The sequence below is a fragment of the Genypterus blacodes genome, unplaced genomic scaffold, assembly GCF_046128005.1.
Source record: "Genypterus blacodes isolate CSIRO-AG114 ecotype Tasmania unplaced genomic scaffold, CSIRO-AGI_Gbla_v1 ptg000073l_1, whole genome shotgun sequence".
NCBI lineage: Eukaryota > Metazoa > Chordata > Actinopteri > Ophidiiformes > Ophidiidae > Genypterus > Genypterus blacodes.
In genome coordinates this window covers 2,559,863-2,573,358 of record NW_027466883.1, presented here as the reverse complement: position 1 = coordinate 2,573,358, position 13,496 = coordinate 2,559,863, and the positions used below count along the sequence as shown (strand labels likewise).

Below are 13,496 nucleotides of genomic sequence, written 5' to 3'. Positions count from 1 at the left end.
GCTTATAGGTCCTGAATGCAAAACGAATTTGGAGTCTAAATCCAAAAGTTAAGTTTTAAGTTAATTTTGATTTATTTTTCTTTGTGTTGCATTAGTCATTTTGTATTTTGTCAAGTTACTGATAGCCTCCACTACATTATGATTTATAATAAAAGCCATTATGATTGTATTTTATTGTAATTATATATCTGTAGTATATGTATGTGATCAGTGTTCTATTCTGTTCTATTCGCCATCTACTCTGAGAGGCTGTGTGCGGGTGTGTACGCGCGCTCGCTCGTAGAGCTCAACGTGCGCGCGCATGGCGACGTTCTGACCAATCAGGTAGCTGCATTTTTGGCACACGCGGAAGTGCAATGGCGGAGGCAATGAAGCTGAGCGGCGATGTTGCTGCTTCGAATGAATCCTTAAGAATGTCTACCGGCAGAGACTGCGTGTGTGTGATTCTGAGGCTGTTTGCAGACTTCGGGAAGAAGGTTTGTTAACATTGTTTGGCCTTCGTAGCTCCATGTTCCAGTCCCCTCTGCGCGGGTTTGTTTGGATATGTGCTATTGTTTTTAGCCACCGTTTTAGCCACGCTGCTAAGCTACTTCCATTGTCTTTGTTTACTTCGGAACAAAATGTTAGATTTTGCATTAAAATATTGAACTACGATGCCAACCAAAGTATATGCACTCGTGTTGTCGTTGTTTTTATATGGTTGTAAATAGCGCACATTCATACTTGGCTATGAAGCTTTAATACTGAAGTGCGATCTTCGTCTTCGCAGAGTACAAGATTACAGATGAAAACTACCGACTCCTTAAATTCCCACAATCATCAAACTGCGTCTTTGGCCCTACCTACAGTCTATTAATCCAATTTTACAACGAGCATAACATCTTACAGTGTAGACGCTGATACCTGTTAATGTTTAGATTTCTACAGAATAAATAACTAAAGACTATTAATCATTTGTTGCGATTGTTGATGATTTACGGTCCGTCAAAAATGTAAAAAAGCCATGAATGCACATAATGTAAGGATTTGCTGTTATTAAATCAAAACGTTCTAATCACTGTTCATTCTGCAAACCAAAGATAGGCATATGTCACCAACTTTTGCCATTTCACATAATCAATGAATTGTCTAAAAGAATAGTAAATAAATAAAACAATCCCTCCACAGCCCTGTTATGCTTTAGTGTCTTGGTCATCAGTGTGAACAGAGCAGCAAACCAACACAGACCAATGATGATATTACTAATGAACTTGTAATCTATTTATACTCTTTATCACCATATAAAGAGATCAATATGAACCGGATAACAGCCAGCATACATGGTGTAAACATGGCTAATATTATATGACGTATATTATATCATATACAGGTCATATGTGCCCTCACTTTGTTTGTGTTTTTGTATTACAGCTTCATTTAGGCGATGCTGCATTGAGAATAGAAGCCAACTTTAATGCTGCACCTGGTCACATTTACAACAGTTTGCAGCAGCATATCTTGAAATTGCAGGTAAAGTGGCGACACGTTACTGTTATTAAGTGTTTTCACCGCATTTTATGATATTAAGGCTAAAAATGTGATTACAGATCATTTGGAATTGTCAGTAAATTGTTTGAAATTGCTCTTAAAGCGGTTATTTTAAAATGTATTGTCCTTTTTTTGTGTCCTTATTAGTGGCAGAAGCAGTTTCCATTTCAATACTTGTGTTATTGCTTATGAGTGGAGTTTTTGTGTCTGTTAGGCTGTTTCAGAAAGCCTGAAGGTGCTGGTGGATGCTGATACTCGCATGTCATCTGTAGAAGAGAACTCATCAGACGATGCGGTCGTATCTTCCTCAGTCAAGGAGCAAACGGCTGCGCAAAGGTCTGAGCGGCGTCCTCGCTGCTCGCAGCCTGCACAAAGCAGGTCACCGCCCGATGACGTCATGGTGCAGATTCAAGCGGGGAAATCGGAGGTTTGTTCCCCTGTCAGCAGATCTGTCAGCTGTTCAGGCGCTTACATTTTCCGAGCCCTCTTTAGTCTCCGTCAAACAAATGAATAATCATGATTAATTGCTGCCGAAGATGAGCATATGACGCGCTGCAGCGATGGAGACCTGATAAAGCGAGTTCAGCAGAGAATAAGGGGTCCTTCAGCGCTGTGGTCGGATAGAACAGACCACATTGCTGGAGGGCTTTGAGAGAGGGCCAGGTCCTTGATGGATTATGAAGTGGATGCTCATTACTCTGAGATTGCATGTGGATGAAGGACAAGAGGAGCCATTTTGTTGTGAATTTATTTTGGTAGCCAAGCAAACACTACTCATAATCCATCATGCGATGATGGCAAGTAAATCAAAAAATTTTGGCTACCTGGTATAATCCCCACGCGTTTCTCATTCCATGTCATCTAAATTGCAAAGCTGCTCATTAGCATTAAGCGTGAAAGAAAGCAACATTGCCCCTGACACCTATCAATAGCTCATCAATGCACCGGACCTCATCACCCTGCGTCTCTCTCTGTTCAAACCCCCAGATTGACCGGCGAATATCTGCATTTATGGAGCGCAAGCAGATGGAGATCAATGAAAACAATGTGCGGGAGTTTTGCAACGTGATCGACTGCAATCAGGGTGAGAATGGGAGTGGGGGGTGAGTGGGAGGGGGGAGGGGGGAGGGAGGGTGCTAGCAGGGCGCTAGCAGGGCTGGAGAGGGGAGCCTGCACACAGATTGCCAATGTTTGGGAGAGAGCTTATTTCCACAGGCGAGAGGTCAGGCTGAACTGCTCCAAGAGTGGGGCTGAAGTAGCTAACGCAGCCGGCCTCAAAACACAACCAGCTTAGTCCAGAAAAACAGCAGACCGGGCCCCTGCTCTCATTCAAAGTGTGTGTGAGAGAAATCTGGACTCACTAACATGACGGAGAATAATGAAACATATATACAAATACACGTTCATATAGTATGTGTGTAAGGTATTTATGTAGAAGCACACACACACACTTATGTGCTTTTTAATTTGTGTTTTTGCTATTTATCTCCTCCATCATAGAAAACAGCTGTGCCAGAACAGAGGCGGTGTTCACTCCTTATCCAGGGTTTAAAAGCCACGTGAAAGGTACCGATAAGCATTTCTCTTCCCTGTGGTGATGTACAATTTGTGACGCATGATGGGGTTTTTTTTTTCCTCGCAAACATTGTGGATTTTATCATTTTGATGCTGCGTAGTATCGTGTCATTGCAACTTGTTGACTATTAGCCAGTTCGAACCCTGTCCTCTCCTGACACGTCTTTGTGTCTGTCTCGGCAGTTGCGCGGGTGGTAAACGTTTACGGGCCACAGAACTGCGGCGGCGGCGGGGGAGGAGGACAAGGAGAAGCTGGGGAGCAGCAGAGGGGAACGGCGGGCAGAGACTGTGGCAATGCGGCCATAGAGGAACGACTCCACAACATCGAGAACCACCTGAAACTTCCACCAGGTCAGAGAAGGACAGGACTTAACGTCGTGTTTGATTCTACCCCATTCTTACAATAGCGTCCATTCTTAGAGTCCTCACTCCTCTCGACCCATATGTCATTCTTTATCGAGTCTCTGTCGCCTGATATCTTCTGTATTTAACACGTGCTTTGTTCTGTAGCGGGCCCGATCCCACTGAGTGTGTACCAGAGGCTGAAGAAGTTGGAGGATCGCATCCTGGAGTTGGAGGGACTATCACCCGAGTACTTTCTCTCCACGGTGAGCGTTGCGGCTTTGAATGCTACACGCATACGTGTTGTTTTCAATCAGGGTCACAACTCGGGTCTTAGAGTTTGAAAGAAAACGTAACAATACTGTAATTGAAGAAAATGTGACTTGGCAGTATATCCCAGTAGTCAGTCAACGCACCGGTGCCAAGTTATACTGCTTAGCCATCAGAGCCACTCGCTGCTATTTAGCGTAGCGCACATAGCCTGTAAAGATGGCAGTAAATACTTTATTGGACTCTATATTCAGCCCCAAAAAGGCTTCAGCAGAGTCACACAGTCCCTAATTTCCCATCTGGAGGAGTCTGTCCGGCGTGTTTAGTGATCTGAGTAAGTGTGCTTGAGATGCTGCACGTCTCTTCACACTGGTATTTCTTAGCACAGCATGCCGCTTCTGTGAGTATGCGGCTCTCCATCTGCCTTTGACTCGCTGCATGTTTGTATGAGCCGAGCAGGAGATGTCGAGTGTCTTTGAATAAACCGACGGGGTCTTTTATATTCGGAGTACCACTTTTTTTCCTCCTTCTTCTTCTTCTTCTTCTTCTCCTTCTTCTTCTTTTTTTTTCCCACCGCAATCTCTGAAAGTAGTTTGGTGTTTGCTGAAGAGCCGTACACAGTTGGCCCACAATTTCAGCGTTAATATTTTAACACCGAACAGCAGTAGAGGATCCTTCATACAATCGAAACAAGAAAGGAGTCTGTGACGCGTTAAAGCTGAAAAGTGGAGAAACGTATGATTGCCGAGTCTAAAGAATGTAGTAATACTGTGTATCACAACAGGAAATTCCATTAACCCCTAACATACAATGCATTTCTCACTGAATAGTCAATGGTGATCGCTTACAAAAGATCAAATCTATTTTCTGTTTATGCTTAATTCTTCTATTTTTCTAGAGCCACCTTCACAAGCGTCCAAAGATGTCCTCCGCTCAGGTATTTAACTCAAACTCCTTGCAGACATGTCCTTTATCTCCTTTAGTTTGCCTGTAGTAGTGCCCTAGAGCGATTGATCGCTTAGATCGATGGGGGCTGACCGCGTCCGTGTTGCTTTGTCATTCAGGCGTGCAGTGTGACAGAGCTGGACGAGAAGATCAGCGCAGTGAAAGCAGCGCTACTGAAGAGAGTGAACGAGTTCGGACCCGGATATGGAGCAGAGTGTCCCCTCTGATCGACACACAGACCGAACTACCCCACGCGTCTACAGCCTCAGCTATCATACACCTTTCCCTGATTCAAATCATAGAAAGATACGATGTGTTTACTCTGCATATCAGGATGGAAACCCGTAGTGTTGACGTGTTACATGATTGTAAATAAAGGTTTTGTTGTTCTTGCTTTAAATCTTTGCCTCGCTATTGAATCATATTCCTATCTATAATATGAATCAGATTGCACTCAGACGTTTACGTGGTACAAATTCCAGTCTACACTGTAAAAATATAGGAATCAATTTAAACATCTCTGTCCTTATTGTCTAAGTGTGTGTGTGTGTCTGTGTGTGTATGTACGAACGCGTGTGTGAGAGTAATTGAGACGAATAGGAGAGAGCACCTGATTTCTGTGCCTGACTGCTGTGTGGGGATGATCACCCCTAATGGTTGTCATTATAACAAATGACCTGATTACTGAAACTGTTTGGAAAACATGTCGGAGACCCAACAAAGCAGCGTTAAATGGGACTGCGTGGCGTTCAGCACTTACATGTCTTTAAAAGAGATTTCACGTAACGTTATACTGAGGGGATGATTGGGATTTTTTAGTACAAGTAAATCTGGAATACTACGATACTAAAATGCAGTTGCGTTCATTTGCATATTTCTAACATTTCAAAGTAGCCGAAGAATTTCCAACGACAAAGAAAAGAATATGCTTGTAAATTGGTAGGTTATTGGTTTGGTTCTGCTCTTTATGAACCATTTCACCGTTAAGTGTTAGGTTCTTTTAAATGTCATTCCCTGTATGCTTTTTTCTTACAGGGAATTGCATTATTTATCAAAAAGGATAAATTAGATTTTTGCAACAGGTGCGACAAAGTGTGCCAGGATGTAAAAAAAAAAAAAAGAGAAGCTTTTTCTCACAAATCTGTGGAAATTACTGTAACTCCCCTTTCCTTTTCTCCACAAATGCTCTTTGTAACTCATGTCAAGATTCATTTCAGAGTTGATTGATTGAGTGACCCGGCGACAACGGAAGACGCTGCATTGTGATTTTGGGGAGATATGTCATTCTTAAACGCGGAAATGGGGAATTATATATTTTTTTCGCCCTCCTCTTTCAGGTGTGCCTCACTTGTTCGTGGGCTCTGTCCTCCTCTTGCTCATAGACTGGAACCTTCTGGCCAACAAGGGCCACAATGTGCTGGGAAGGGGAGCACTTGAGCCGCGGTGATGTGTGAGGGAGGGGGGGGACGCTCATTGTTCCCCGGGAGCTTTTGTCTCAGACACAGTCCCCTTATGAGGGTTAATGAGGACAAATTGGTCTGTGTGTAACCAATGGATTATAGAGGTGGACAAAAGGTTGTATTTTGGGGGGTGCGGCCTGCCGGGGTCCACCCATCATCTGCCCATTGAGCTGAGCGGGCAACTCGCATCTGTATGAAGTGGATTCACTAAATATCTCATTATCTTTATCCTGTCTGTTGTGTTACACCTGCACACACACTGACACAGCTTCCTGCCATGTTTCCACAAATCAGAGCGAAATCTAAAATGAGTTTTATGCGGCGGTAATGGTGTTAGACGGCGTAGTTACTGGTATTAGGTGGCTTCTTACTATCCAGCTCTTTAAAGTCAGTATGTCAACATTAGTGTCAGTGGTTAGCACTCTAAGGTTGGGTGGGCATAGTGTACCCTTTCAAATTAACAAAGAGCCACTTCCACATTGACTCTATGTACTCCCTGCCTGTCAATCAATGCTCCCTCTGCCTGATTTCTTGTCTCTGGGAACCTCAGTTAAAAAAAAACACACACACAGAGGTGTTCCTCGTCTTCTATGGTTTGAGGTTTTTTTTTTTTTTTTTTTTTGCTGAGGTCGAAGGAGAGGATTCATATCCATTCATATCTCACAAACTCTTAATGGGCTCCAAGCTCTCCAAAAAGAAAGCTCTTTCCTGTGACTAGTCAGCTCCAGTCTTTATTCATCTGTGGCTCCGTGTCAAAAAAGACTGTTGCTCGTTTGTGCCCCGGACAATGAGGAACAAGGCTGAATCTCTAGCCGGGAACAAAAGACAGAAAACAGGCTTTTCACTCTGCAGAACATTAGATTCTGACACATTTTGCCGAGGCAGTTTTTCCCCCATCCTGAGTGCTGTGGCTCTGGTCTTTTAAAGAGACCACCTGTTGGCAACAAGCCTGTTCTTCATTACAGACAGGCCTATTATCACAGGATGAGGAGCGCCACAGGCTAACTTTTTTAAGTTAACCCTGCTGCAGCTTCCACAACTGGCAGATTGGGAAACATAGATTATATAGTAGCACTGACACGTCTATTTCTGCTTGTTATTCCTCATCTTGTTGTTGGAATAAGGGCATTTGTCGGTGCGGGTGCTGTATCCGTCATTTTGTCGGTCCTCAACGGTCACTCAAAGGCCTCGGGACCGGTTCTGTTATCGCAGACCCAAATGCGCTCGCTGTGATGTTGTTGATGGCGGCCTCACGCGATTGTTATTTCTGGCATCTGGAGGGGTTTTGTACATTTTCAAAGTAAGTAGATTTGAGCAATTTTCAGCCTTAGCAATTATCAAATCCATTACAACTGTGATTTTCACAACTGTGTGTTACAGAGGTAGAGGAGAATATCAGCCGAGAGGCATCGGTCAAGTGGCTGACAAAAGCTATAAACTTGCTCGAGTCCACTGATTGATCTTGTTACATTTATTTATGACAGATCATTATAAAAGAATGCCACTGACATCTTCCATTTCAAATATTTATCCAGATGATGTTTTTAAATCAAAGTTGTTGTTGTCGCTGGTTGGAAGTGCAACATTAGTTTGTGGAGCTGTGACTGATACTGCACACAAAAATACCTTTGTCATGCTCATGCCATCACTGCCGGAGTAGATCCAGCGCAGCCACACACTCATTTCATGTTCACAAACACCCAGAAAAGGGGGGAGCGTGCACCTGTGACCCTCCCCCCACAAAGCAGACAGTGCTAGAGAGGATCCCCCTGCAGCCCACAGGCTTCAACAAGAGGCAGTCAGCTGCTCTCTGTGGCCCTGCTGTACAGTCCCCAGGCTCTCTGGAGTTAAATGTGCCTGTGATATTGCCAGGAGGGAGCAGCGGGAGCTGAATTCAGGCAATTACAATCAAGTCAGGGCATAGTTAGTGCGTGGGCCCTGGCAGCACCTGAGCTGGATGCTGATGAGACACTTAGCCCCAAACCCTTGTGCGTTGGCCCAGGCGCTGCTTAAAGTCAGACCTCCCCTCCCTCCCCCCACCTTCGCTTCCCACAGCACCAGACCCCCTACTGGACACTTCCACTTCCCTTCACCTCATTTAGGCCTCTAGAGCTCTCTCACCCTCTCTCTCTGGCCCTCACGTTGCAATACTTCGGTGTTATAAAGGTGGTGTGGAGTACTGCACTCAATCACTCTTCATTCATTCACACTGTACAATAATAGACTACTACTCTCACATTGTCCTTAAGCACCTGTGCAAAGCAGAGCTGCAAACCATTTGTCATCCCAAATTCTTGACCAATATGTGGAGAATTTTGTCCTTTAGAGGCGAAGAGAAGTCTCCTGTGAGCTCAGGCTGGGGGATTTGGCCCAAAAACAATGTTGTCAATATTTTGAGGTCAAATGGAAATGTTGGATTTTGGAAATTAGTATTGTTTTGGCTCAAATACTGCAGCATGACGGTTTGGTTTCAGATCAGGACCGTGTCAGAGTAAACTTTAGCTTTGTGTTTGTCACGTCAATAAAGTGCTTTGTTTCAGTTTTGTCTTCTCTGGTGAGCATGAAACCGCATAAGATAAGAAGATAGAAGGTTTGAAAAAAAGCACAAATACAGTCGCCACCCTAGTACATCGCTGTCCGGTACACAAACGGCCATTTTGAACATAAAAACGAAAAATCGAAATATCCCTAATGTGAGCCCTTTTGCCGGTTCTTTCCCCATCAACCCATCAATCTGGAGCCTCATCACGCCACCGTCTCCATCTGTGCAGACATTCATTTGCAGGTGGCTGCCTATAGGACTCTATGCCCCTGACTAATGTGTTATGGCAACAGGAAGAGAGAATGGAAAGGGAGGTGCGGTTCTTGAATATCTATGACCCGAGAATATGGAGTCAGGCATCACAACAACACTCTTAGCCCCTTTTCCCAATAAGATGCTCTCAGCTCTTTCTAAGGGAAAGCCTCCCGCCCTCTCTCAGCCACCACACTTTGCTGAAGTGTCATTAGGATTGTAAAGGGCAGGTTGCCATAGAACTGGGATCACTGCAGATGTGTGGACTTATAGATAAAACCACCATATTTTGGATGTAAAGATCTGAGTGTGGCGCCTAATGGGAGGGGGGGGCATTCTGGGGGGGGGTGCGACGGCGCCGTTTCTTCATCTGCAGTCTGTGCATGCATCTTTCATGTATCACTTTGGGCGCTCTGTTTTGCGAGATTGCTAGCTTTGCTCTTCAATCGACTTTCATTGTCCATCTGTGGCTGTGTGCTTGTTAGTTAGAGCCGGGCGTAGTATTTGGCAGAGCCCAGGGGGAAAAAGGTGGAACACCTCTTTCACAATTTTTGCCATAATGGTTGTCTTTTGATTTTTCCCTGGGCTTTTGGAGACTACCAGGGATTGTCTCTTTGAAATTATTCCATTTTGGTGGAGAAAAAGAAATTGGATTGCGCTGATCCTGTTTTGTTCCTGGGGGGACGGCTGCAGTATTATCCTTGGCTGACACTGGTGGCAAAGAGGCAATCACAGTGGCCCTCGCTCTGACAAAAACACTCCATCTGCAAGGAGAGGAGGAAATCACACCACAATGACGTCTGACTCTTCTGCCTCACTCTGGCAGCTGGGCCCTGGGACCCATGAACTGCTACACAACCACCAAAACGGCTGCTATACAACATGTAAACTCCGCACTACAAATCAGCAGCTGTAACGCACAAAGGCAATGCACCTGCCAGCACAAGGAGAACAGGGGGAATATCTGTTCCAAAAGTTGTCTGTCTGTCCAAATCTGTCTAGAATGATCTCTGTTGTTCGTGCTGAGCTGAATCGTTGTGCCGCTTTTGTCCTCAGAAGTAAGAAAGTTTCAGTTTTTTAGACCTGGGCTCAAATGAAACAACTGCAAGCTTCTCAATAACAAGATAAATGAGGCCGTGTGCCTCCTGTCAGACACGCTGGCACACGGCGGCAGATGACAGATAAGCTGCTGTGTAGCTCACCCCTGTTAGTATTCAGTCGTGTCACCTCTTTCCCTCTGTGTCCCATACCTGGGGATCAAACGCACCTCTTTGTGCGAGAGGCCTGACCCCCCCCTGCTATTAGCAAACAGAAGAGAGCCCAGCTGACACCACTCTTGAGATGTGCCATGCAGACGGAGGCCTGTGATTACGGCACAATCCTGAGGAGACAAACCCTCCACCCCCCGCTCCAGCCCACAGCCTCCCGCGACTCCCCGCACAGCCCTCCCTCCCTCCCTCCACCCCCACCTGCTTCTCCTCCACCGCAAAAAAAAATCACCTATCTCTGAAATAGATGTTAATCTCTCGCCCAATTGGCTGCCTCAGAGACCTTGTTGACATACATATAGCCGTGCCGGGGCCATGAATAATCAATAGGGAGCTTTTGGGGAACATATTTTCTCCAACAGGTCATTTCTTGTAACCATTACTCCGGCCGATTAGAATCAGAGATTGGGTTTGTCAGTTTGCGATAATGCCGGGTGTGTACATGCCTGCTGCTGCTCACGCTTGTGTGTGTGTGTGTGTGTGTGTGTTCACGTGTGCAGATGGAGGGCCTCTCCACGGTGTAACACAGAGGGATCTGGGTGTGTAGTGGCTTCATAGCACCACATGAAAACCAATGAAGGTAAAGCAAGGGGGGATTAATTTGTTGTGAGAGAGGCAGAGGCTCAAGTGGGTCTTCCGATAGCAAATTAGCAAACTCTCATTTCAAAAACCCTCATACCTACTAGAGAATAGTAATGCAGAAACACCCACAACCTGCATGTGCACAGGCAGACTCTCTCTCCTGCAAGGCTGCATACTGACAAATCAGTCAGACTCACTTTTTCCCCTCGCTCGCTCTTATTTCCGTCTTTCCGACACACACTATCCTTCTACTACTTTTCTTTCTGTAGCTCGCTCCCCCATTGACACACACTCGTGCACACACACGGATAAAACTTCAATTTTATCTGCAGGGGCAGAAATCAATCTCACATCTCTTTAGTTAATCCGCAATGGCTCTCTACAGATCCTGACACTAATAAGGTATTGAGCAGGTGAGGCCAGGGGCTGAGGAGGAGAACAGAGGGAGAGAGGGAGACAGGGAGAGAGAGGGGAGAGAGGGAAGAGAAGGAGAGGCCTGCAGTCTGGGGCCCGACTGGCGGCTGGCACTGTTCCAGTGCAATTATGCGGCTTGTGTATGGGAGAGAAGGGTGCAGGAAAGAAGTAGCAGAGATAGAAGGGAGAGAGAGAGAGAGAGAGAGAGGCATAGAGAAAGAGCTAGAAAGAGGGGCTGGGGGAGAAAAAAAAAATCGATCCCATCTGTGGTATGATGGTTAATTAAAGCAGCTCTTGAGCAGCCCAAGGATGAGAGGCTTGGCTGGGCTCCTGGAGGCACAGCTCTGATTACTCACACAGAATGGATGGTTTCTTAGCAATGAAAGGAGGAGGCCAAGAGCTGCCCGGTGGGGTGCACAGACAACGTCAAGGAGGAGAGACATGTGCATGTTGCACACTTACACATGTGCATGCACACACACGAGCACACGGACACACACACACGAGAGGCGTACTCAGATACACATGCATATATAAAGCGTTGGTTGCACATGTGTGCCGTATGTGCGTACGCTACGGGCCACACAAGTGCAAACATCATCACATTAAATCTAAATAAATGAGTCTGGAAACTAATCAAATAAAATGGCCGTCCTCTAAACGTGGATTGTCACTGCAAAATGAGTACGAGAGGTTAACGGGAGGAAAACCACAGTGACCTCACGGTGGTTATGAATGCTGCGGGGTTCAGTTACAGAAATATTACTGGAGTCTATAGGCTTACACAAAGGGAAATGTCCATTATTTTAGCTTTTTATTTAAGCGGCGATTCCAGGTTCCTCGGTCATTACAGCCTCACTTTATCTGAACATTCTGTTTGGATTACAGAGCCTGGTCACAGCCTTTCACTGCTTGTGCTGGAGAGCGATGGGTGACAGCAAGAACACTTTGGTATGACCCCACCCCCCTATGGTGAGAGTTGGTATTGCATAATATGGCCAGGCAAAAAAAAACAATCTTTTCCTCATACAAACAGATTTAGAGCTTATAATCTTTTATAATCTATACTTTGACTTATTAAAGATCGAAGCTTTGACTGCTTTCATTCCTACATTAACGTGCCGTGGAAAGTCCATTTGGCCACGCTACAGAAGTCGTGTTCTTGCAAGGAAATAGATTTTGGCCGACGTAAAGCCACCGGTGTGAAGTTGTGAGCCTACCACGTGTTATTTTTGTGGAAGTATTATGGTTTGCGGTTTTCCAACTGAGATAAGTTCAGTATATAGTCGAGTTGAACAATGGAGCGATTGTGATAACGTGCAGCGACTGTGTACTTTTGGACCGCTGTGGTTTGAACCCTGATGGTTTGAAGTCTGCGTTCCATCTATGCTGAGCTTAGCATGTAACACGTTGTATGTAAATGGAACACAAAGACAGCCGTACTCCTATTTTTACAAAGTTGAAGCTGATGTATAATCATACCCTCAGAGTTCGAGAGGCGTTATAATAAACCTCCAAATCTGAGGTGTATGAATTATGTATACGGTGATGATTTGATGGCTGTAAAATCGAAAAAGAGGGTGCCAGCGGCTGATTAAGGTGCGCCACGCGCTGCATCATCCACCACTGTGCCTCCTGGTACAGACAGCCGAGGTCAGGGCCTCGTACTAATTGGTGTCGGGCAGGATGCTTGTGAGCGAAATGAGAAAATTACACGTTTCTGGGAGGAATCAGCTGCAGTTGTTGGAGTTCCACTTACAGTGCCGCTCCACTCGTATCTGTGTGGCGGAGACGGTCGTCTGGCTCGCTGTTTGTTAGGGTGGGGGGGGGGGGGGCAGGTGTTAAAGTAAACTTCAGCTCTTAAAGTGTGGGAGGCTCCGGCACATCTAAACAGAGCCAGCCATTAGATACACACACCCTGCTACGGCATACTGTGTATAGCTGAGACACTTTACATGTTACATAAATATACAATATGTTTATAATACGCGGTAACATTGCGGTTGTTGCTGAAATTGGACTTGGAAGAGGTATAATGAGACACCTGCACTTAATTAGCTCCATTGTTCTATTATGTATTTCCCACTATTGATACAAAGTTAGTGACTGCGTCTGCACAGAGAGAATAAATCAAACTCTTCCTTCTTTTTCCTCTATTTTCTTCTGAGACATGTGACACATGACCTTTGACATACTTTCTAATGTCTTTGCACTTATAGTACATAAAGGAGGAGTAGTTGGGATCGACAAGGAGGATCAAACAGTTATGACAGCAGACAAATCATACCGTTAAAGCATAAACGTAGATGTAAACGCTGG

General features: G+C 45.2%; 1 protein-coding gene across 1 annotated transcript; it reads left to right on the top strand.

Annotated features, from left to right (window-relative positions):
* The first annotated feature begins 347 nt into the window (after positions 1 to 347).
* mbip (MAP3K12 binding inhibitory protein 1) lies at positions 348 to 5,048 on the top strand. Its single transcript, XM_076157296.1, has 9 exons — positions 348 to 476; positions 1,411 to 1,509; positions 1,742 to 1,954; positions 2,515 to 2,611; positions 3,028 to 3,093; positions 3,286 to 3,453; positions 3,613 to 3,710; positions 4,613 to 4,651; positions 4,779 to 5,048. Exons 1-9 carry the CDS (start codon positions 357 to 359, stop codon positions 4,884 to 4,886), a joined length of 1,008 nt encoding a protein of 335 aa, XP_076013411.1. The 5' UTR covers positions 348 to 356; the 3' UTR covers positions 4,887 to 5,048.
* Positions 5,049 to 13,496: the final 8,448 nt, after the last annotated feature.